Source organism: Lytechinus variegatus, chromosome 4 (genome assembly GCF_018143015.1).
Source record: "Lytechinus variegatus isolate NC3 chromosome 4, Lvar_3.0, whole genome shotgun sequence".
Classification (NCBI taxonomy): Eukaryota; Metazoa; Echinodermata; class Echinoidea; order Temnopleuroida; family Toxopneustidae; genus Lytechinus; species Lytechinus variegatus.
The window spans coordinates 39,747,960-39,771,706 of record NC_054743.1 but is presented as its reverse complement, the minus strand read 5'-3'; the positions used below and the strand labels follow the sequence as shown (position 1 = coordinate 39,771,706).

The following is a 23,747-nucleotide window of genomic DNA, read 5'->3' as shown; positions in this document are numbered from 1 at the left end:
CACATCCACTTCACCATTTTCATACCGGAATATCAAATATTTTCCGCTCGCGCTTTTCGCTCGCATTATTGATTTTCGTGATAAAAATATCAGAATGCCCAGATTCTGTCTAACTCTAAAACACACGCACAATATTGAGATACCGCGCAGCTTCATCTTTATTCAAAACGTGCTAAAATTGTCTAGATTCAGATCAGATCGTGCTTTGCGGTTGCATAATTACTGTAGGAAAAAAAATACCCATCCTTTTTCATGATTTACACTAATCCACTTATTTTTGTAACCTAAGTTGTCATACATGCTTTGATTATTGTATAATATACTAAGTAGCCTCCAAATTAGCATTTATTATTCTTAGGAGACTTTTACTCACAAGGCCACTTTTGGCTTTATTTTAAGTCCTCCTTTTCGTTTCTCATTATTATTACCGTACACAGGCCTAATTATACATGAATATCATATTTATTTTAAGTAGTGTTTTGCATGTTTACATTTTTAAAATACTGATGTATATATTTGAATGTGTTTTTTCTATGTATATATACTCAATGCCTTTTTTTAGAAATGAATAAATAAATGAACTGAACTGAACAAAACATGATTAGAGTGTCCCATTTTTAGGTCTGAAATCTCAAATTTTTTCTGCTCGCGCTTTGCGTTCGCATCAATTGTTTGGTTTTATACCTATACTGTTAATGATTACAAAAAGTGCTAAGAATGTCATTTTTTTAGGTCAGAATTTCACAAGAAATTCAGCCCGCGCTTTGCGCTCACATTATTCAATAGTTGAAATATGTATCGTTTTAATGGCTAACATTTAATTAAATGTAATATTTTAACAACTACAAAGTACGAAAGAGATGAGTATTTCGCGCTCTTAATATTTAAATAGGGCTTATAAGCTAATTACACTTTTTATGTTGTTTTATAAGAATAAAGCGTAGAAATGACTGTTAGGACATGAGCGTCCCCCCCCCCACCGCCCTTATTTTTCACGACCAAGAAAAAAGAGAAAAGCAAAGGGATGAGGGTGAAATATAGACCTATCATTAGTTATGTCAAAATCTATCAAAAAAAATTTTGATAAAAATGTTGAAATTCTTGCTAGCTCGCTTCGCCCGCAACTTCTTATTAATTTTTACGTGATACGCTGTATTGAGCCCCCTCAAAAATTTTGGCTCATTACTCCACTGGGACAACCCCTTCAAAAACAAATTAAAATCAACTTTGAGCGGCCGATCTGGGTAAATATGGGTGAAAAAAATTTCGCCCCCCCCCCCGTATTGGGAAGAGCTGGATTCGCCCCTGCCATCTACAAAACTTTACGAAACCCAGTATGTCACCATAGCTTAAGATCATTCGTTTTGGCAATCTTCGCAGTGGCGTAGTATACGGGGGCCAGGGGGCACGTGCCCCTCCCTGAGATTTGGTTTGCCCCCCTGAAAAAAATTGACGGAGCAAAAAAAAGGGGGATAAAGAAAGAAAAAAAAATAAGGGGAAAGAGAAGAGAAAATAAAAGGAGGAAGAGGATTGAATAATATAAGGTGAAAGGAAGACTTTTTATGTCAACTTATAAAATTTTCGCTCATTTCCGCTCGCATTGCCTTTTCGATGAGATTCATATCTTGCTCAATATAAGCTGATATGGAGCTTAAAATATCAAGTTTTGAAGTCAATATACAAAACATATTTCATCTCGGATAGAGAGCTTTTAGCATTTTTAAATTTACAAATTGATTTTTCAAGTGCTATGTAAAATGTCCGTTTTATGGTCTAACTATTAATATTTTCAGCTCACGCTACTCGGTCGCATTATTTGATTTGCATAGGCCTACTTCTTTATAAATTCTTACAAACCGTCCTTAAAATGCACCTTAAACGAATTGTATCATGATTGCCAATTTGTATAGAAAAACACTGTATTTGATTATGCAATAATGTTTACAATTTAGTCATTTTGGTACTTAATTTCCTTCTTTAATGTTTAATTGCTTTCACCCAAGAATAATACACACAAAAACACCTTGTAATTTTACAATTTAGGTCCTAAAATGGTAAAATTACAAGGTGTTCTTGTGTGTATTATCTTTGCATAAAGTTTTTTTTAAGCACACTGTATTAAGTCATAAAGCCACATCTTAATCTGGAATATGCACCAATTGTTTCATAATTCTTAGCTTCTTGTTACTTGAATTGTTTTAAAATAACAGGTTTATCGGTCTTACTGGACAGTGTTAGTGTTGATAGTTGCGCTATCGACTTCCAATATTTCTACCTATGAAGACTGTGTCTTTTTTACATTTTATCTATTTGCCTGATTTCTTTCCTGAAATTAAACCCAAAATAAATATTTTTAGAAATCAGATCAGTTAAAATCAGAGATATTCAGCATTTGTGATTATTATGACTAATCGTGTTGAATCTTTCTATTACACATTTTCTGATGTATATATGCATAGCCAAACGGGAGGTTTCGGGTAGAGCCCCCCCCCCCCCCCCATTTTTCATGATGCAGAAGGCGCCGCTAAACAAAAAAAGGAAAAAAGAAGAAAGTGAAAGAACAGGAGAAAGAGCAATATAAAAGAGAAAGAAAAAGTTATTAACGTAAGATAAAATATGAAATATTTCGAAAACATGTGCCACCGACTAAAACTTACAATGGGTCCCGCTTAATTCTAACATTGATGCTGGAGAGAAGGGGGGATTTTCTGGGGTAATTGTCCGGGGTAATTGTCCGGGGGGTAATTGTGCGGGGGTAGTTGTCCGGGGTTAGTTGTCTGGGGTAGTTATCCGGGGGATAATTGTCCGGGGTAGTTGTCCGGGGTAGTTGTCCGGGGGTAATTGTCCGGGGGGTAACTGTCCTCGGGGAGGTAATTGTCCTCAGGGGGTAATTGTCCGGGGGAATTGTCCTCGGGGTGATTGTCCGGGGGTAGTTGTCCGGGGGTAACTGTCCAGGGGGTAATTGTCCTAGAACCATGTATTCATCTCATCCAAGGTGTCCAAATAGAACCTTGTAAAATGGGTTTTAACTATTCAACATGCATGTTCAAGGCAATTAATGAGTACACCAGAAATAAGTTCGATAAACATTTTGGAACACGATATGGAAGAACAGAATAAGAGATTAACTGATATAATTGATATAACTCAGGAACGGTAATGGACCAAGGATTGAACCTTTGGGGATACCACATTTTATCTCCCTAAACACAATTGAGCATTAATGTATTATAATCGTTCATGAATTTTCACACGCCAATGCACATACGATCGCCATATTTTTCATTTTATTATTAATTGCATTCACTACAGTGGATTGCCTTCACGAAATTCAAGAATAAAACCCACAAAGTCAGTAATGTCTATCATCACTACTTGTACCGTTTTTAGTAACTCATCACTTTTAAGTCTCCACAAATAGGTCCATGGTCCCCACCAGGCCCGCAGTAAAATAGTTCGCACCATAAGCGTTATGTTACTGCAGCAGATCCGCGCTACTTTTTGCGCGACTTTTACGATGGTCCGGTGCTCATAAAAGCAGCAGCAAAAAGCCCTGGCATACTGCTGGCTATTTTAGCCCGCGGAATTCGAAAACTCAATTTTCTACGACGTAGCACAGGCCTGGTCTGGACCAGCGAATTACTGAAAGTGGTCTTAGTTATCCAGTCCATCCGTTCCTAGCTGCTTCGGTGTTTTATTTTATACCCATTTTTCAATAGCAAATGTCCTATTAACATGATCAACTTGTCAACTTTGCATCTGTAGCTCCTTTACATCATGAACATAGTGATATGATTGTGAGGCAGTGTCCGGGGTCCCGTAACACAATATGTTAGCGATTAATCGTATGTTTGATTTTCACAATTGATTGTACATCGTAGCCAATGCAATCAATCGTAGAAAACTGTTCTACGATCATTGCTAAGGTTTCTGTTACAGGCCCCTGATTCGTTTTTAACGTGAAGTGGATTGACGGGGCGACACTTTTGGGGGGTCGTCATTACTAATGCGAGAGGGCGCTGGAAATGACGATATAACAGACTACACCTCGTGATTTTTTTTTATTGATATTAATAAACATTAATATCATGAACACGATACATGGGGATATATCGTAATATCAGACCCATCGATCACCTCGATTGCTGTGGCTCAATCAGTAAGCCAATCCTGCATGGACGCAGTTTCGATTCTCTCCTAGAAAGATTTTTCAAAGGACTTTTTTTTTAATAATTGAGGCCAGATTCAAGTCCAAGACCTGTAATCCGATACAAAGCCCATTATATTGTTATTTCCACTCCCCTCTCGCGTCGGGTGCACAGGTCCTGACGAAAAAAAAACCGCGGGCGGAACATGGTCAGTGGTGGGATCAATGCTTCTCAGTGAGCATGGTCAGTAAAGAGAAACTGGAGAGCAAAATTCATGACAGAGGTTTGACAATGATTTTCAATGATAAATGTTATGAGCTATAGAAAATACTCGTGACAACCTGACAGCAGATTATTGGGTGAAAATCACTTTGTTATTATTAATATTTGTTTAGCGTCACATGTGCCTGGGAGGCGAAAAGCGAACTGAATCACCACGACCCGCAGGTCTCTCCTCCCGATATAACTGATTGGGGGGAATACAGGTGGACCACTATCGGGGTTTCCACCTACTCTTATACGAATAGTGCAGTGGGTTCTTAACGTGCAAAGGTGGTGACTCTACTCTACACGGGGCCTCCATTTAACGTCCTATCCGAGGGACGGAATGTTTTCCATTGTAACATAGCCTGCATCTATGAAACATGGGAGAGACGTTTACACACAACGCACTGGCTTTTAAGACTCTCCCTGAAAGATGTCTAGACCAACGTCCCATCAGAACAACCAGATATGTCTCGCTGGCCTGGTATGCATCTCTTGTAACAAATAGTCCTTTCATTGACTAATTTGTTATAATCTACTAAAATCTCTTCATCTGAATGATTGACTCAGAAGTTTTTCAGTGAAAGTGACCGACCACGGTTTTAATGAAGCAATCCCTTGATATGCACTTCTTTAACCAGGGAGGTCTAGGACTGGATTTCGTTTTGTTTTGTTTTTTTCTTCATTAGAAGGATATAATTAGGTGTGGTTTCACTCTTTGTCCCAGCCAATCGCGACGTTTGCTTTGCATTTCAAGAGGATAATTTTCATGTCCTTCGAAATATGGGCCGGGCTTGGATGGTAATTTGGACCAACCACACAATCGATTAGACACACGGTAACATTTGATTGGTGTCTGATATGGGTGGCTTAGTCTTTGCGTCGACCAATGAAATTTGAGCCCGGTATATTACGTGGGGTCACCTTCTAATTCAAACATTATAAATGTAGGCATCCTGTCCTTCCAGAATCACATCGAAGATTCGACAGGCATTGGAACTGCGAGACTGGGCGAACAACAGATCTTCAACAAATCTTTTCGAGTAGAGTAAGTGAATTCACTATTCAACCATCTATACAAGAAGCAAATGAGGGTTTATTAATTGTCTTGCTCCTTAACATTGTCTGAGTCTCAATTCTTCTCTAAGATTAATATTACTAGTGATTTCATAAAATGTCATATATTTTCTTCCTTCTGTCTGACCATGTTTCTGTACTTTTTTTTATTTTGAGCGCCTAGGCATCCAAGAGCTAAGACCTAACAAATAGAAATAGTTGAGAAGGACTACTTGTAATCTTTGGAATAATTCTTCATCTGCCACTACAGAATAATATACCACGGTTATTAATCTTTGATTTTAACAAATGTGTATGTTGTTTTAATTTCAGTCCTTCTTTGACTTCAAAAGTGAACATGGGCCGACTGTTCTTGCTTCTGGCATTCGCTGCTGTTGTCGGGCTTGTTTCTAGCCTTCGTAAGTAACAGCAATTTTCTCTCTTTTCTTCTCCAACCACCCCACCCCCCCCCCTTCTCTTTCCCTCCCTCTCTCTCTCCCTCGCTCTCCCTCCTTCTCTCACACACACACACAGAGAAACCCATCACCTTCCCTTTAGTATAATAATAATATATAATAATGATAATAATACATGGGATTTGTATATCAGCGAACGCATTAGATAGCACGATCCGACGGAGAATACAATTCACTAAATTGAAATCGTCTAGGGCTAGACTATTCTAGATAACGAGGAGTAAATAAGAATAATTCATATAAATAAATACAAAAGAAATAGTGAGTGGATGGCATCATCATTCTCCTCATTTGCCATGTTTTCATACCGGCCAGGATGTGCGCATACCTCTTAATTGTGCATTTAAGCGAAACCTAAAAATGCCATAACTTTTTATTTTGCATCCGATTTTGTTGAAATTTTCAGTGCTATGCTTTTTTGTTTTATTCAAATCAACTTTTTGTTGGGGTGGACTTTTTTTTAAATATTTCTTTTGTATTCTTCATGAAGTTTCTCTCGCTGATGGCTAAAAGAGATTGGATTCAGATTCACACGCGAGATTCTACGCAAATCGTTTCCTGTGCCTCGTATATCTTGTTTGTAATCTGCCATGCGTGAAGGATTTGCAAATTTGAGTATCAAATTTATAGCAAAAACATGTTTAATGATTGTGAAAAATATCTTTGAAACGGTATTCATTCTTGGTAGAACGAACCGCAGTTGTTTGAAATGCTAACACTGTCATGCTCAAGACAAGTAGTTCTTGTATTTTTCAGTATCATTTTATCGTTATTTTATAGCGGCATGCACGGATGATCCAAAGGGGACGAACTACAGAGGGGATTTATCTGTAACTTTGAGCGGTAAAACATGCCAATCTTGGACATCTCAGACCCCTCATGGACACAGCAGGACACCCGACAACTACCCGGATGCAGGCCTTGGAAACCACAACCACTGCAGAAACCCTGACGGGGCCTTCACTGCATGGTGTTACACTACTGATCCCGATCGCCGATGGGAATATTGTGCCATTGGTGATTTCAGTCGACAATGCACAGGTAAGTGAAAATTAATGTATATTCATAGAACACTATTTCCGCAAAAAAATGTGCTCAATACACGTGCGAAAATCGCAGGGGGTGGGGTGATTTAGCCACCACACACACACTTACAAACACTTACTTTTCGGCGAGGGGGGTGGCATGTATAATCACCTCCCCCTCCCCAGGTTTTCAAGACAGAAACAACATAATGGTTAGTCGAGTGCATTTGAGTGTCCGAAAGTCCACACACTCATCAGCTTCAATACAGGGAACAGTCATTTTCACGAGCGTAATATTGCAAAAATCCGGGAATATCTTAAAATTTATTAATAATCTCACACCAGATTGTTAATAGTGTGACATTCTTCCTCAATTTCATTAATTTGATGTCAATATTATAACAATTAATTCACTATTTATGTCTCGCTGTTCATTTGAAATTATCCATGTTCACAACTCTTGCTATGGCAAACGGTCCGAAACCACCCATGTTTTCGAGACATTGGCATCTTTGTTTTCCTACTGAAATATCCGTAAAGGTAAAAAAGGTCGAGATTGATTGTCATCTCAATGCTAAATAGATTACCTACACGTTGATGTAGAATACTTTATGACTGGTATAATGGTTACATTTCGTTTTTCTCCAAAACTTTGAGATAAAGCAGGCAGAACATAGCATATTTCTGTGTACAACGTCACCTGATAACGTATGATAGTTTCCGTTCCTAGACCCTTTTCCTTTGGAACAATTAATACAATCCAAACAAAATCAACTAACATATTTAATGTTGAAAGTAAAAATTTCTTGTACTACAAAACTTTGTCTACTGAAATTCATAATATAGCTACAGTTTGAGAGGGCGAATATTCAGATTATTGAGTCTGGAATTGATTTGATTTGCGATAGGGTCTGCGTACATTATAGAATAAACTAGTAGGCTGCATCGTTTGCTCGTTAACCAAATGAGCGAACATGACCGAAACTAACCATTATGTTTCTTTTTTCAAAATAATTATGAAATGATTAATACTACTGTTCATGCGTGGAATCATCTTTAAATGCGGTCAAAGTGCTTAAAGGACAAGTCCACCTCAACAAAAACTTGATTTGAATAAAAATAGAAAAATTAAACAAGCATAACCATGAAAATTTCATCAAAATCAGATGTAACACGAGAAAGTTATGGCATTTTAAAGTTTTGCTTCATTTCAAAAAATAGTTATATGCACATCTCGATCGGTATGCGAATGAGGTACTGATGACGTCACTCACTCACTGTTTCTTTTGTATTTTATTAAATGAAATATTAAATGTTTTTTATTTTCTCGTTATTGTCATGTGAAATGAAGTTTCATTCCTCCCTGAACACGTAAAATTCCGTTATTTAACATTTTGTGCTTCAGGTAAGGAGGTCCTAATCGTCATTTTGTGCTTCAGACAAGGAGGTCCAAATCGTCAAATTTGTAAAAATTGAAACATTGTATAATTTCAACAATAAAAAACAAAAGAAATAGTGAATTAGTGACATCATCGATTCTCTCATTTGGATGTAACTGGCTCGTTCATATAACTATTTTCTAACAAATAAGCGAAACTTTGAAATGTCATAACTTTCTTATTTTACATCCGATTCTGATGAAATTATCAGCATTGTGCTTGTCCAATTTTTCTCTATTGATTCAAATCAACAGTTTTCTGACGGAACTTGACCTTTAAATTTGCCCAATTTCGCATGAAAAGAAAATGCTAAATTTTTCTAACGGTCGCTCCGATCCTCCGCGCTCAGTCTTATCTTACAAGATTTTAATTGTTTTATTTGATAAATTTATTATTTTTCTTGGCAATACGATATTCAATAACCTTGTTAGAGGTCAAATATGGTTTATAACCGTCAAAAGTTGGTGGTTCTGAATTTTACAAATATAATAGACGAAACAAATATGTAAGGAATTTGTCAATATAACCGAACATCTTTTCAAATTTTGAAACATTCTGTAAACCATGTTATTGGGGTTTCCTTAATAATACCTTTCATAGTTTCATCCCAAATAGGTTTCACAACAGGACATTCAATAAAAATATGTAAATAGGTTTCCGGGTCAGTGTTACAAAAAGAAAAATTAGGGGAGTCCTTCCTTTTGATTGCTTTATGAAATCACTTGAAATAAATAGAGCGCACACGTGTCATTATAGCGAACTTGAAATTATTTACATAAACTTTCTCCCAATTTGCCTCATCTGTATTATGGAGATCAGTCCAAAACACTATACGTTTTTCTGGAACACATGTTTAAGTAAAATACTATATGCATATTTTGGGATTTTCTGCGTTCTCAGCAGTGTTACTCTGATTTCATCAAAAATGTTATGTGGGGATAAAAATGATATTAATTCTTTAACTTTCTAATAAATATTTCAAATATGAGTTTTGTTCAAATTCTAAATGTTATATTAAAATATAATCTTCAAAATCATTCAACTTTTTTCCTGCAATATTTTCTTTTGATTTGCATCATTGTGCTATCTCCATCTTTTTGGAAGTATATTTTGGGGCCTGTGATGCTGCATTTATCCCATAATTACTCACCCCTGAAAGATGGTTTTTGGTCATTATTCTGTCTTCCAACTTTTGAAAATTTGGTCGCTCGGTTTAACTTAAACTCGGGTTTAAAATTATGGTTTAAGTATGGATAGCCAATTTTTACATTAATTACTAATAGTAGAGGTATCATATTTCAGTTCATTTGATTCTTAAATCATTCATAATTGTCTCGGAAGTGTAAATAGATGATTGTCTTCACCATCAATCAATCAGGAAAGAGCACATAAGAAACAAAACCTCCAAAAAAAATGAAACTTTTGGCTTCCCATAATTTTAGCACAGAGTTAGACCATAGTCTAAGTTAAACCTGACTTCAGAATATGGGCCAATGTACCAGGTGGCCAGTGAGGCCTGGTCTTGAATATGTGAGCAAGACTGTTAACACGTCTTTAACAAAATCATTTATAATCTGCATTTACATTCCGGTCAAGAATTTTTATATTGTTCATTCTCCTTTTTCTTTCTTGTATATATATACGCATATATAAATCGACTATATTTTCTTCCTTTCCAAGGGGGTTCCACACTTTATAAGCTTAGTGGACCCCCTCATTTCCATTTATGCTCAATATTATACTGTGTTTTTTTTCTTTTGTTTTACGAAGTAAGAATGCTCGTCTGTAAAATTGTACTTAATTTGTATTACTTTATATTACTTTGTATTGTGTTTTGAATGGAAATTGAATAAAGAATTGAATTGAATTGAATTGAAGGATTTACTAGTCACTGAAAGTGGACGCCGTGCGCAGCCCTTTTACACGTTTTATCTTCGCGAGAATGACCCATCTACGGTCAATGAATAAACATACTCCCTTTTTCTCACTCTACCCAGATCCTGAGTACTATGAGGAACCCAGTGGCACCGATTACCGGGGATACGTCTCTACTACAAGGACCGGACTCGAATGCCAGGCATGGACTTCCCAGAGTCCTCATGGACACTCTCGCACTCCTGAAAACTACCCTGATGCTGGCCTGGGTAACCACAACTACTGCCGCAACCCTGACAACTCGGACTTTGCCTGGTGCTACACAACCGACGCTGGCACTCGCTGGGAGTACTGCAACATCGGGTTGCCAGCATTTGATGAAGACTAATGAGGGCATCAGTCATGAAGTTTTGTTGTCTTCTTAAAATGCCGGATACTGGTTGTGTGGGGATGTGTGTTCTGAAAACATCTCATGGTCATAGATTTTCATTTCTGCAAATCTCTTGAAACAAGTTTAGAGTCATAGGGTATTGTGAAGCCAGTCCATTTTCCACTTTATTTATACTTACCTTAGTTACCATATTTGCCATAGTCTCCTTGTAAGTCATTGTGGGTCATTACAATTTCATCAATAATTTTATTGTAGACTATTTAGACAATCATGTCGTTATGCATGGAACAGATTTTTCGTAGTCTTTTCACATTACTCGGCATCTTTATGACAACATTATGATGAAAACACTACCAGTTTAGCTTTTTATCGCCTCATCTAGTGTCAGTTGATTTGAATATTAACAAATAGACATTATCTCAAATAATGAGTAGCAGATCGTGGAAAGTGTACATTTAAAATGCTCTTTATGTTACAGTATAATTCTTGAGCTAATTGAACAGTACCTATACTGTAAATTGAATTAAACACTGCAATAAACCAGTTAACTTTCATAGAATATTCTTTATAACGAAATTAAGGTGAGCCTGTCCCTACGGAGTAAGTTTGTTATCTATCGCTATTGATTTCTAATAATTATTTTAAATCGCCACATTTATCTGTTGAAGATATAAAAGACAATTAAAACATTTCAAATATAACCTTGATATTAGTTTTGTTTTATTATCATTTTGGCCTGGGATTATGTGGAACATGGGGAATACAAAAAAGAGAATGCTGTTTTTTCTACGTTTATATTCCACTTCACAGATATTTTTTTTATCAAAATTTACACATATTAGTATGATCAGGGGGGTGTTTCATCAATAGTTTTGTCCGACAAGTTGTTGGATCTCACAACTTTCCTTGATTCTGATTGGTTGAGAAGCATTGTTACTATAGTAACTGTCGGATAAAACAGGACTTGTCGGCTAAAACGTCCGACAAGTCCTTTCATGAAACGCTCCCCAGGTGTGTCAAACAACTAGGCAACGTATCCTCGCGAATATAAAAAAGAACCTTTAAATACACTAGGAGTGCGTGGGTGTATATATGAGTTCTGCGTCGGCGTCATAATGTAGAAACAAAAGAAGACTTAAAAAGAACGCCGTGAGGAGACATAGTCTTCCAAATTTTCGGTCATAGACCTTCTTCAGGGATGGTTTTATTATCCAAAACAGGTTGCATCATTTAGTGACGATACAAACGCGCAATGAATACATTGCGCAACAGCATAACGCGACAGGTGCACCTGTCGCGTTAGGTTGTTGCGCATATATATATATATATATATATATATATATATATATATGTGTGTGTGTGTGTGTGTGTGTGTGTATGTGTGAGGGTGTGTGTGTAAGGGTGTGGGTGTGTGTGTGTGTGTACATATGAGAAACTATACATGTACAAGGGCTTTGTCAACTCTTTTATTCAATATGTTGCGCGAAAGAAATGAATGAAGACAGCAATGGTAGGCGCGTATATATATTTATACATATAGATCTTCCAAAACGTATCTGAAATAAAAGAGTTTCTGAAGCTTTTGTACATGACACTTTCTCACATTTATATTTGTGTGTATATATATATATATATATATATATATACATATACAACAAAAAAGTAAGTCCGCCCTTAAACAAACATCCATAATCCATAATTTATTCATTTATTTATTGTTCGAAATAGACATAAAATGACATATTCCGAAAATTTGCTTTGCCCAATTGATCGTGGGCCCAGCAGCCACTGTGCAGCGCCAGATCGACGAGGCTCTATCCCTTCAATCGTTGAACGCCAAACAGGGTAGCAGCAACTCCCATCTTTTAACGTCTTATGGTCTGACGCGGCCGGAGTTTGAACCCCCGACCTCCCGGTTGTGAGACGGACGCTCTACCAACTGATCCACACACCGGTTGCGTATATTATAATATAATCTCCGAACCAATGCGAGTTTATAATATATTTTTACATGAGCGTGTAGGTAATTTTATGGGCTACCCTCTAAGTAAATGTTATGGATGTATTTCATGTCATGCTTCAGTGAGCACCGCCAGAAGAAAAAAATGTTACTTTTCAAAAGTCACAAGCAAAATATGATTTTTATTCCACTTTATTAGAACGAATTCCACATTCTCATCATAAAAATAGTCAGAAGGCTTCTAAAGGTACTTTCCAAAAGACGAGACAATTTTTTGGCTTATTTTCACGGTTGAATATAAAACACACTTAGGCGGATCCAGGGGGGCCCGGGCCCCCCAACCCCCCCCCCCCCCCTATTGGCGCAGCAGAAAAAAAGGAAAAAAGGAGAGGAAAAAAAGGAGGGAAAATAGAGGAGAAAAAGGAAGACGAGGAAGACGAGTGAATAAAATAAGATGAGGGGAAGACTTGGAAAATAAAAAAAAAACTTTCATGTCACTTTAAAATTTCGCTCGCGCTTCGCGCTCGCATTGCCTTTTACGTGACTTTCATTTCTTGTTCAATAGGGATTTTAACTATCAAGTTTGGAAGTCAATATACAAAACATATTTCACCGCGGATCGAAATCCAGCTTTCATTATTTTGTGTGATATAAAAATTGATTTTTTAAACGTTCTCTGTAAAAACGTCGGTTTTATGGTCTAAATATTAACATTTTCTGCTCGCGCTCGCAAATTTATCAGGTACCTATCATTTTCGTATATTCCATAAAGTTTTCAAAATATCCCTTTTCAGGTCTAATTGTCAAACATATCAGCTAGCGCTGCACGCTCGCATTTTGATTGGCGAGTTATGTATGTGTCATTGATTATACAACAAACTATACTTAAAATCCCCTTTTCATGAAAATGAATAAAAAAAATTGGCTCGCATTAATGGTTAAAAATATATTAACTAATGCATCCTATTTATAATAACAAAAGTGCTAGAAATGTCCAGTTATCAGGCCAAAATATCATCAGATTTCGCGACCTCATTAGGCATTGATGAATAAGATATTAATTTAATAATCAAATTTTCCCTTTTGTTTGATCTCGCGCTTAGCAAGAGGAATAGGAAGATAGTCTTTATTTTGATAAAATGACATGTGATAATAATAAAAAAATGTCAGCTCTTCATTAGGAACGATCCATATCCACCTCACAATAAAAAAGTATAGAGCTGAAATTGACTCTTTTTTTCAGATTAGAATATCAAATAGTTAAAGCTCGCGCTTCGCACTCGCTTTGATTTTTATAATAAAAGATTATATAGAATGCCTAGATATTCAGATACTCAACTTTATCTCTATTTATAACATTATCCAGTTTCGGATCACAATACCAAAAATTTTCTGTTTGGCCTTTGGGCTCGCCGCTTGTAGGACGATGCACTATTATTCATTCTTTTCATACTTTACAAAACATGAATACAGTTTTTTTACCGTTTTTAGAGCTAAATCTCGTTTTTTCGCTCGCACTTCGCGCTCGCATCAATTGCTTAGTTATATAGCTATCCTGTTCACGATTGATTAAAATTTTCCATTCTTTATCTAGAAATTTCAATCTAAATCTCGATTTTTTTTTCGCTCGCGCTTCGCGCTTGCATCATTTGATTTTCAAAATATGTAACGTCTTCATGGCTAACTGCATGCAGTGTTTAACAGGTACCTCTTCCATCAGTTCATTTTTACTCGCGCTTTGCGTTCGTAAGTAATTACTGAACTGCATACACACCTTCTTCAGGATAACAGACATTGCCCAGAATGTTCAAATTTTAGGAAAAAATACACAAGAATTCATAAGAATAAAGCTAATAGTGACTATTAGGACTACCCCTTTAAAGAAACCAAAAATCATCTTCGAGCGGCCGGTCGGGGAAAATATGACTGAAAAAGAATTCCGCCCACCCCCCCCCCTGCGTTATGTTCATGATTTTTTTTCACCCTTTTTTGTTATGTTCATGATCTTTTCTCATCCTCTTTCGTTATGTCTATGACCAATTAACATGCTTCAATTATTCAAATGCGTTTAATTAAACATTCACGCTTGAATGAACATGTGAAATGTGATCAGCTTTTTTACGTTATTGGAATAAATGCAATTGCTAACTATGGATATCTGTCACAAACCTCCTTGCATAGTTCATTTTATTTCATTTTTATAAACATCCCGATGTCTAATGCTTCAGTGAGCACAAAATATTCGAAAATTATGCAAATGAGAAGAAAGTTTAAGGCCTTGGCCCACTCTGTGCGGTATCGAATGATTATTTTTTGCGCGCCTTTTGGATAGTGTTACTCTGAAGCAATGTGCGAAGTTTCTTTAAAAATTCTTCTCAGTAGTAACAAAAACCGTCCATGAAACAAACCCTCATTTCATTTTGTTAAAATTTTGACTTCTTCTCTCATAGACATTGTGTACCTATGGGTGCATATGTTTAAGAATAAGTGACCCCTTATTCAATATGGTGGAACTTTTTTTTCAAGACAGTCTTTATCAATGTCATTTGGCAGTTATGTTTATCAACCTATGGGCAGAATTCTGTGCAAAAATAAAATCGATATGTTTATTCATGGATGAGTGAACATTTTAAATGTCACAACTTATTTTGAGGGGTAATAAAGTCAATAATGGGGGCAATTTCGATATCAAATGCTCCCCCTAATCTCTCGCCAGGATTGTATCAATATGTCTAGGTCAGCTTCCCATCAGAACAACCAGATATACATCTCGCTGGCCTGTTATGCATCTCTTGAAACAAATAGTCTGTTTTTTTTAAGCAACTGAAATCTTTGCATCTGAATGATATTGACTCAGAACAGGCTTTTCAGTGAAAATCACCGACCAAGGTTTTAATGAATCAGTACCTTGATATGCACATGTTTATCCAGGGGCGTCCAGGACTGGGATTTTTTTTTCTTAATTAGAAGGCTATAATTAAGTGTGGTATCACTCTTTGTCCCAACCAATCATGACGTTCGCTTTGCGTTTCAAGAGGATGATGTTCATGTCCTTCAAAATATGGGCCAGGCTTGGCGACAATTTGGACCAATCAGATAAGCGATGAGACACTCGGTGACATTTGATTGGTTTCTGATATGGGTGACTTTTGTCTCTGCTTGGACCAATGAAATTTAGCCTGGTATACTGTGTGGGATCGCCTTCTAATTCAAACATTATAAATGTAGGCATCTTGTCTTTCCAGAATCACATCGAAGATTCGACAGGCATTAGAACAGCGAGACTGGGCGAGCAACATATCTTCAACAAATCTTTTCGAGCAGAGTAAGTGATTTCACTATTCAACCAATCTCTACAACAAGCAAATGATTTTGATATTGTCGTGCCCCTTAAAAAATGATATTAGTCTCAATGCGTCTCTAAGATTAATATTTATTGGGATTTTATAAAATGTCATATAATTTCTTCCTTCTGTCTTGCCATGTTTCTGTACTTTTTTTTATTTTGACTTCAGATGGGCCTCAAAAAGAGAGATTTTTACCTCTGAAGAATTTTTCAAATCCAAAGTGGGCCTAGACATGCTGAGAAGGACTACTTGTAATCCTTGGAATACTTCTCCATATGCCACTACAGAATAATATACCACGGTTATTAATCTTTGATTTTGACAAATGTGCATTTTGTTTTAATTTCAGTCCTTCTTTGACTTCGAAAGTAAACATGGACCGACTGTTCTTGCTTCTCGCACTCTCTACTGTTGTCGGGGTTGTTTCTAGCATTCGTAAGTATTAGCAGTTTTCTCTCTCTTCTTACTCTACACCCCCCCCTCGCTCTCTGTCATTCTCTCACATACACACGCACACAGAAATCCATCACCCTCCCTTATAATAATAATGATAATAATAATCTTTTTGAGGCCTATCTTAATTTTAGAAATAATGAAATAGAAATCAGAAATGAAAATGACAATGCACTTGCATTTAACGAATATTTTACCAACATTGGACTATCAGAAACAACATTGCAAGAGGTAATATTGATTATAGTTTTTACCTGAAAAACACCCTGCCTTGTTCTTTATATCTCAAACCAATTACAGAAAAGGAAATTATTAACATTGCCAATTATTTACAGAATGAAAAAGCCCCAGGAATTGATGGTGTTGAAAATGATGTTGTAAAAAGGACAATTCATATTTTATGTAAACCATTATGCTTTATTTTCAATTTATGTATTCAAGAAGGTATATTTCCTGATAGTTGTAAAATATCACAAGTTATTCCTGTATATAAATCTGGTCCAAAGAATGTTTTCTCAAGTTATAGACCAATTTCCTTATTATCGTACTTCTCCAAAATGCTATACTTTATCAAAAACAATTTGGATTTAGAGAAAAAACATTGTACGTCTCATGTTCTGATAGATTATTTAAATGATATTATAAATGCTTATGAGAATAACGAAATATCGTTTGGAGTGTTCATTGATCTAAAAAGGCGTTTGATTGTATTAACCATGACATATTGCTTAGTAAATTATCTTTTTATGGAATACGAGGTATTGCCCTTAAATTGATACACAATTATTTAAGTAATACAAAGCAATGTGTTCTTTATAATTCATGTCATTATGCGTTCACGAAAGTATCAATAGGCGTACCGCAGGGTTCAATCCTCGGTCCTCTTCTTTTCCTTTTATATGTTAATGATCTTCATCTCTGCTCTAATTTATCAAAATTTGTTTGTTTTTTGTTTGCTGACGACACAAATATATTTTTAATCACATTGACATAGATTATTTACAACAAAATATGAATATTGAACTTAATAAAGTACAGGAATGGTTCTCTAATAATAATTTAGCTTTGAATATTCAGAAAACAAATTTTATGATCATCAGTAGAAACGATGTAGATAAAAAATCTGCTAAATTATATATTAATGATACTGAAGTAGAAACGGTGAAGAATGTGTAAAACTTCTTGGAATTTACATTGATGATAATTTAAAATGGAAAAGTAATGTTAACAAGATAAACTCCCTCATTTCTAGAAATATAGGTGTTTTAAATAGATTACGTGAATTTGTCCCACATAATATTCTCTTAATACTTTATAACACTTTCATTTTATCATATCTCAATTATGGAATTGTTGTTTGGGGGTCTTCAAACTTTATTAGATAGAACTTTAGTTTTACAAAAAAGAATTATCAGAATGATATCTCATTCTGGTTTCAGAGCTCACACTGCTCCACTCTTTCTTAAGTTTAAAATATTGCCTGTGTATGAATTATATAGTTACAATCTTGGTATCTTTATGTATTTATACTATAAGAAATTACTTCCAATAAATTTTGATTCTTTATTTTTAAAAAATCTCATATTCACAATTATGATATTAGAAGAAAATCTGATTACCGTTTACCATGTGGGAACTTATCCTCATCCCGAAAGTCAATTCATAATGGTCCTATATTCTGAAACAGTCTCCCTGAAGTTGTCAAAAATTCTCTTTCCCTTAATGTATTTAAATATAAACTTAAAACGTTTCTTTCTACAAAACCTTTAATTTCCTAGACTAAGTTACCTCAATTAAGTCTTTCTCTGCAAAACTCAAACTTTTATTGCAAAAATCGGGATTATGTTATCACTTTTTAACTTTTTGAATGATCCCCCACATTTACATATAGTGTTTTTCTTTTTATCTGATTTAAGCATTGTTCAGATTTTGGTTTATTGTTTTGTGTAGTACAGAACAATATATTCTTTATGCATCGGAATATATTGTACTGTGTTTTGTAATACCATCTTTACTCTGTATTGTTCTTTTTATGAAGTGTGGAAATAAATGAATCAATCAATCATTACATCAGATTTGTATTGCGCACTTTCCATCTTGATTCGATCCGAGAACCTGTCCACCCGAAAAAAAAAAGAAAATAAAAAATAAAATCTCGGGCGGAAAGGTTCTCGGATTTGCGCGCTCACTCGGCTTGAGCTTACGCACGGGATAGTACGATACGACGGAGAATATAATTCATTGAATTAAAATCGTCTAGAGCTAGACTATTCGTGATACGAAGACCGCGCTTATTCGACCATTGGCCAAGTCCACCCCAGAAAAATGTGGATTTTAATCAATAGAGAAAATCAAACTCGCATGATGCTGACAATGTCATCACACTCGTATGTAAAATAAGAAAGTTTTGACATTTTAAACTTTCACAAAACAGTTATATGCACATCTCAGTGACATGCAAATGAGACAGTCGACGATGTCCATCACTTTCAATTTTATGATTTTTTTTTTTAATCATACAATATTTTATTTTTACAGACAATAAGGGCCAACTTGGCTAAATCATAAAATAGTAATTGCACATGTTTAGGGAGGAATTAATCTTTGTTTCACTTGATAATGAGGAGAAAATAAGAATATTTCATGTAATAAAATACAAAAGAAAATAGTGAGTGGATGGCGCCATCATTCTCCTAATTTGCCTTCCGGCCAGGATGTGCACATAGGCCTACATGTTTTGTGAATTTAAGCGAAAGTTAAAGATGCCGTAACTTTTTATTTTACATCCGATTTTGATGAAATTTTCAGTGTTATGCTTGTTGATTGTTTCCTGTTTTATTCAAATTAATTTTTGGGGGTGGACTTGTCTTTTAAACTTTTGTATTTTTTCGTGAAGTTTCTCTCACTGATTGCTGAAATGAGATTGGATTCAGATTCACACGCGAGATTATGCGCAAATCGTTTCCTATGCCTCGTATTTCTTGTTTGTAATCTGCCATGTGTGAAGGATATGCAAAACTGAGTATCAATTTGATACTCAAATTTGCAAAAAAACATGTTTAATGATTGTGAAATGTATCTCTGAAAACAGGTTTCCTTCTTGGTGGGACGCACCACAGTTGTTTGACTGAAACGCTTACACTGTCATGTTTAACATGTTTAAGACAAGTAGTTCATTTCATTATTATCGTTATTTTACAGCGGCATGCACGGATGATCCAAATGGGACAAACTACAGAGGGGATTTATCTGTAACTTTGAGCGGTAAAACATGCCAATCTTGGACATCTCAGACCCCTCATGGCCACAGCAGGACACCCGATAACTACCCGAATGCAGGCCTTGGAAACCACAACCACTGCAGAAACCCTGACAGGGCCTTCACTGCATGGTGTTACACTACTGATCCCGATCGCCGATGGGAATATTGCGCCATTGGTGATTTCAGTCGACAATGCACAGGTAAGTGAAAGTTAATGTCTATTCATAGAACACCTTTTCCGCAAAAATGGGCTCAATACACGTGCGAAAATCGAAGGGGATGGGGTGATATAGCCACCCTCCCCCCCCCCACACGCACAGACACACACACACACACGCTTTTCGTCGAGGGGGCTGGCATGTACAATCACCTCCCCCTCCCCAAGATTTCAAGACAGAAACAATATTTTTTTCAAAACAATATAGCATAGCCCCCCCCCCCACACACACACACAACACTTTTTTTTTTTTTTTTTTTAAACAAAAACAAGTGCACACCTAGTTACCAATAATGCATATAGCATTTCCATTTATTTGAAAGCAGGATAAAAGAGCATTGTAGATTAAACGCCTTGCTCACAGGCATAGGTGCCGCAGCCGGGGATCGAACTCCGGACTTTCCATGTATAGCCAGGCGCCTTAGACCACTCGGCCACAGCACCTACACACACACCCACACACACACAAACACACACTTTTCGGCCAGGGGGTGGCATGTACAATCACCTCCCCTCCCCAAGTTTTCAAGACAGAAACATTTTTTTTTTCAAACCAAATTATTAATACTGCTAGTCTTAATTGCTTAAAGTGCTGAAATTTGCCCAATTTTGCATTCTAAAACAAAGCTAAATTTCTCGCACGGTCGCTCCGATCCTCCGCGCTCAGTCTTATCTTACAAGATTTTGGTCATAACAAATCTCTACGTTTAGCATACTGCAAAAATGTTATATCCCCTGCATCAGAAGAGTAAGGTTATAATACGTCCATTTATAAATTGTAAGATATCGTCGACATTTAATATGATATTGTTACAACTTTGATCATAAACCAATCTCGAAACATCATTTGAATAATATCTTAGCATTTATGGAAGCGGGAGTTAATGTGTACAGAAAATATAGGCATACTCTATACTTCAAGTTAAGTGTGCGATTAGTTACTGATGGAATTTACCCAAATCAATGCTGTTAATGAAACATAGAGGCAAATTAAGACAGCAATATTAGCCAGATACTTCACAATTTTATTCGTTTATAGGAGACTCTATATCATATTATTTTTTAACAGTCTAATAGATATTTAAAATATGAGTTTTGTTCAAATTCTAAATGTTATATTGAAATATAATCTTAAAAAATATTTTTTCTGCAATATTTTTCTTTTAATTTGCATTATTGTGCTATTTCCACATTTTTTGAAGTATATTTTTGGCCTGTGATGGTCTTTAATTATTTTATAAAGCACCCTTAATCATGATAATCATGATCCCTTTGTTTTATTTTCATCTCGTCTTTGACCGGAGTGAGCAAATGGGTTTTCATTGAAGTAGTGCACTTTATGTGTGGAGAAATTATAGATCCTATGACCGGGGTAATGGTAATTGCAAAAAGCGCTTAGAAACCAACGTATGACGCGCTGTGCAAGATATGAAAAATAGTAATAGTTTTATTTATAAAGCTAAACAGATCAAACTATCATTATCATACCTTGCAAGGTCTTTCTACATTTTGTTTGAGCAATAACGTGGACGGAGGTCCATTAGAACACAGACGCCCGTATTCCGAAGTCGGGTTTAACATAAACTCGGGTTTAAAGTTGTGGTTTAAGTATGGATAGCCAATCGTTACATAAATCACTAACAATTAAGATATCATATTTCAGCTCATTTGGCTCTTCAATCATTCATAATTGTCTCGGAAATATAAATAGATGATTGTCTTCACCATCAATGAAGCAGGAAAGAGCACATAAGAAACATAGAACCTCATTAAAAAATTGACACTTTTGGCTTCCCATAATTTTAGCACAGAGTTAGACCATGGTCTAAGTTAAACCTGACTTCAGAATATGGGCCAATGTGCCTGGTGGCCAGTGAGGCTTCGGCTTGAACATGTGAGCAAGTCTGTTAACACGTGTCTAACAAAATAATTTTTAATCTGCATTTACATTCCGCTGAACGATTTACTGGTCACTGATCAGAAAGTGGACGCCGTGTGCAGCCCTTTTACATTTTTATCTTTGTTGGTCTTGCTTGGGGACGTGGGCCAAAAGATGGTCGAGTCGTGATTTTCATGAATTGCGACACTTTCGCGAGAATGACCCATCTGTCAATGAATAAACATACTCCCTTTTTCTCTTTCTACCCAGATCCTGAGTACTATGAGGAACCCAGTGGCACCGATTACCGGGGATACGTCTCTACCACAAGGAACGGACTCGAATGCCAGGCATGGACTTCCCAGAGTCCCCATGGTCACTCTCGCACTCCTGATAACTACCCTGATGCTGGCCTGGGTAACCACAACTACTGCCGCAACCCTGACCGCGAAGACTTTGCCTGGTGCTACACAACCGACCCTAATACTCGCTGGGAGTACTGCAACATCGGGTTACCAGCATTTGATGAAGACTAATGAGGGAGTCAGTCATGAAGATTTATTGTCTTCTTAAAATATCAGATACTGGTTGTGTGGGGATGTGTTTCTGGAAATATATCATGGTCATAGATATTCATTTCTGCACATCTCTTGAAACAAGTTTAGTTTAGTTTAGAGTCATAGGGTATTTCGAAGCCACTCCATTTTCACGTTTTATTTATGATTACCTTAGTTACCATAGCTACCATATTTACCATAGTCTCCTTGTAAGTCATGGTGGGTCATCTTAATTTTTTCAATAATTTTATTGTAGACTATTTAGACAATTATGTATTTATGCATAGAACAGACTTTTCGTAGTATTTTCACATTACCCGGCATCTTTATGACAACATTATTATGAAAATAGTACTCTACCAGATTTGCTTTTTTATCGTCTCATCTAATGTCAGTTGATTTGAATATTAACAAATACACATTATCTTAAATGAGTAGCAGATCGTGAAAGTGTACACTTAAAATGCTTTTTATGTTACAGTAAACCATTTAACTTTCATAGAATATTCTTGATAACTAAATTAAGGTGAGTCTGTCCCTACAGGGAAGGGGGTTTTTTTATCTTTCGCTATTGATTTATCGCCACATCTATCTGTTAAAGCTATAAAACACAATTAAATCATTTCAAACATAACCTTGATATTAGTTTTGTTTTGTTATTTTAGCCTGGGATAATGGGGAACATGGGGAACACACAAAAAAGAATGCTGGTTTTTTATTAGAATTTACTCGGATTGGTAGGATCAGGGGCCGTTTCATAAAGTTGTTCGTAAGTTAAGAGCGACTTTAAGAATGACTGGTGATCATTTCTTGTGGTAAATGGTATATACCAAAATGTTAATTTGCGATGGTTTAGTGCGTAAGAAAGGATCACCAGTCGTTCTGAAAGTCGTTCTTAACTTACGAACAGCTTTATGAAACGGCCCCCAGGTGTGTCAATCAACTATATGGCAACGTATCCTCGCGAATATAAAAAAGACCCTTTAAATAGACAAAAAATAAACTAAGAGTGTGTGGGTTTATATATATTTCATATATATATTGTAAAGAAATGGATGAAGAGAACAATGGTAGGCGTAGCTTAAATCAAGGTTCCCCAGAGCTATCTACCCTTTAGAAAATTGGTGATGCCGAAAAAATGTCTCTGCCGGGAATCGAACCCGGGCCCCCAGCTTTGAACGCCGGTGCCTTAACCACTAGACCACAGAGATGGGTTAATGGTTAGGGCGAGCCAGATCCGATTGACCGTCAGATAGACAGATTTTCGACACTATACCAATTATATTTTCCTTTGTCGGGTGAAGGTGAGTTTTGAACAATGACAAGCCGCCATGCCTCGGCTGGATCGAAGCTATTGCTTTGATACAGTACACGTATGGGAGAAGAATACAAATGTGT

General features: G+C 36.2%; 1 protein-coding gene across 1 annotated transcript; it reads left to right on the top strand.

The window, feature by feature from the left end:
- Positions 1-5,354: 5,354 nt before the first annotated feature.
- On the top strand, positions 5,355-22,981 carry LOC121412983 (apolipoprotein(a)-like). The gene is made up of 8 exons (XM_041605747.1): positions 5,355-5,460; positions 5,802-5,887; positions 6,725-6,985; positions 10,406-10,670; positions 15,813-15,959; positions 16,331-16,416; positions 19,636-19,896; positions 22,063-22,981. Exons 2-8 carry the CDS (start codon positions 5,827-5,829, stop codon positions 22,326-22,328), a joined length of 1,347 nt encoding a protein of 448 aa, XP_041461681.1. The 5' UTR covers positions 5,355-5,460; positions 5,802-5,826; the 3' UTR covers positions 22,329-22,981.
- Positions 22,982-23,747: the final 766 nt, after the last annotated feature.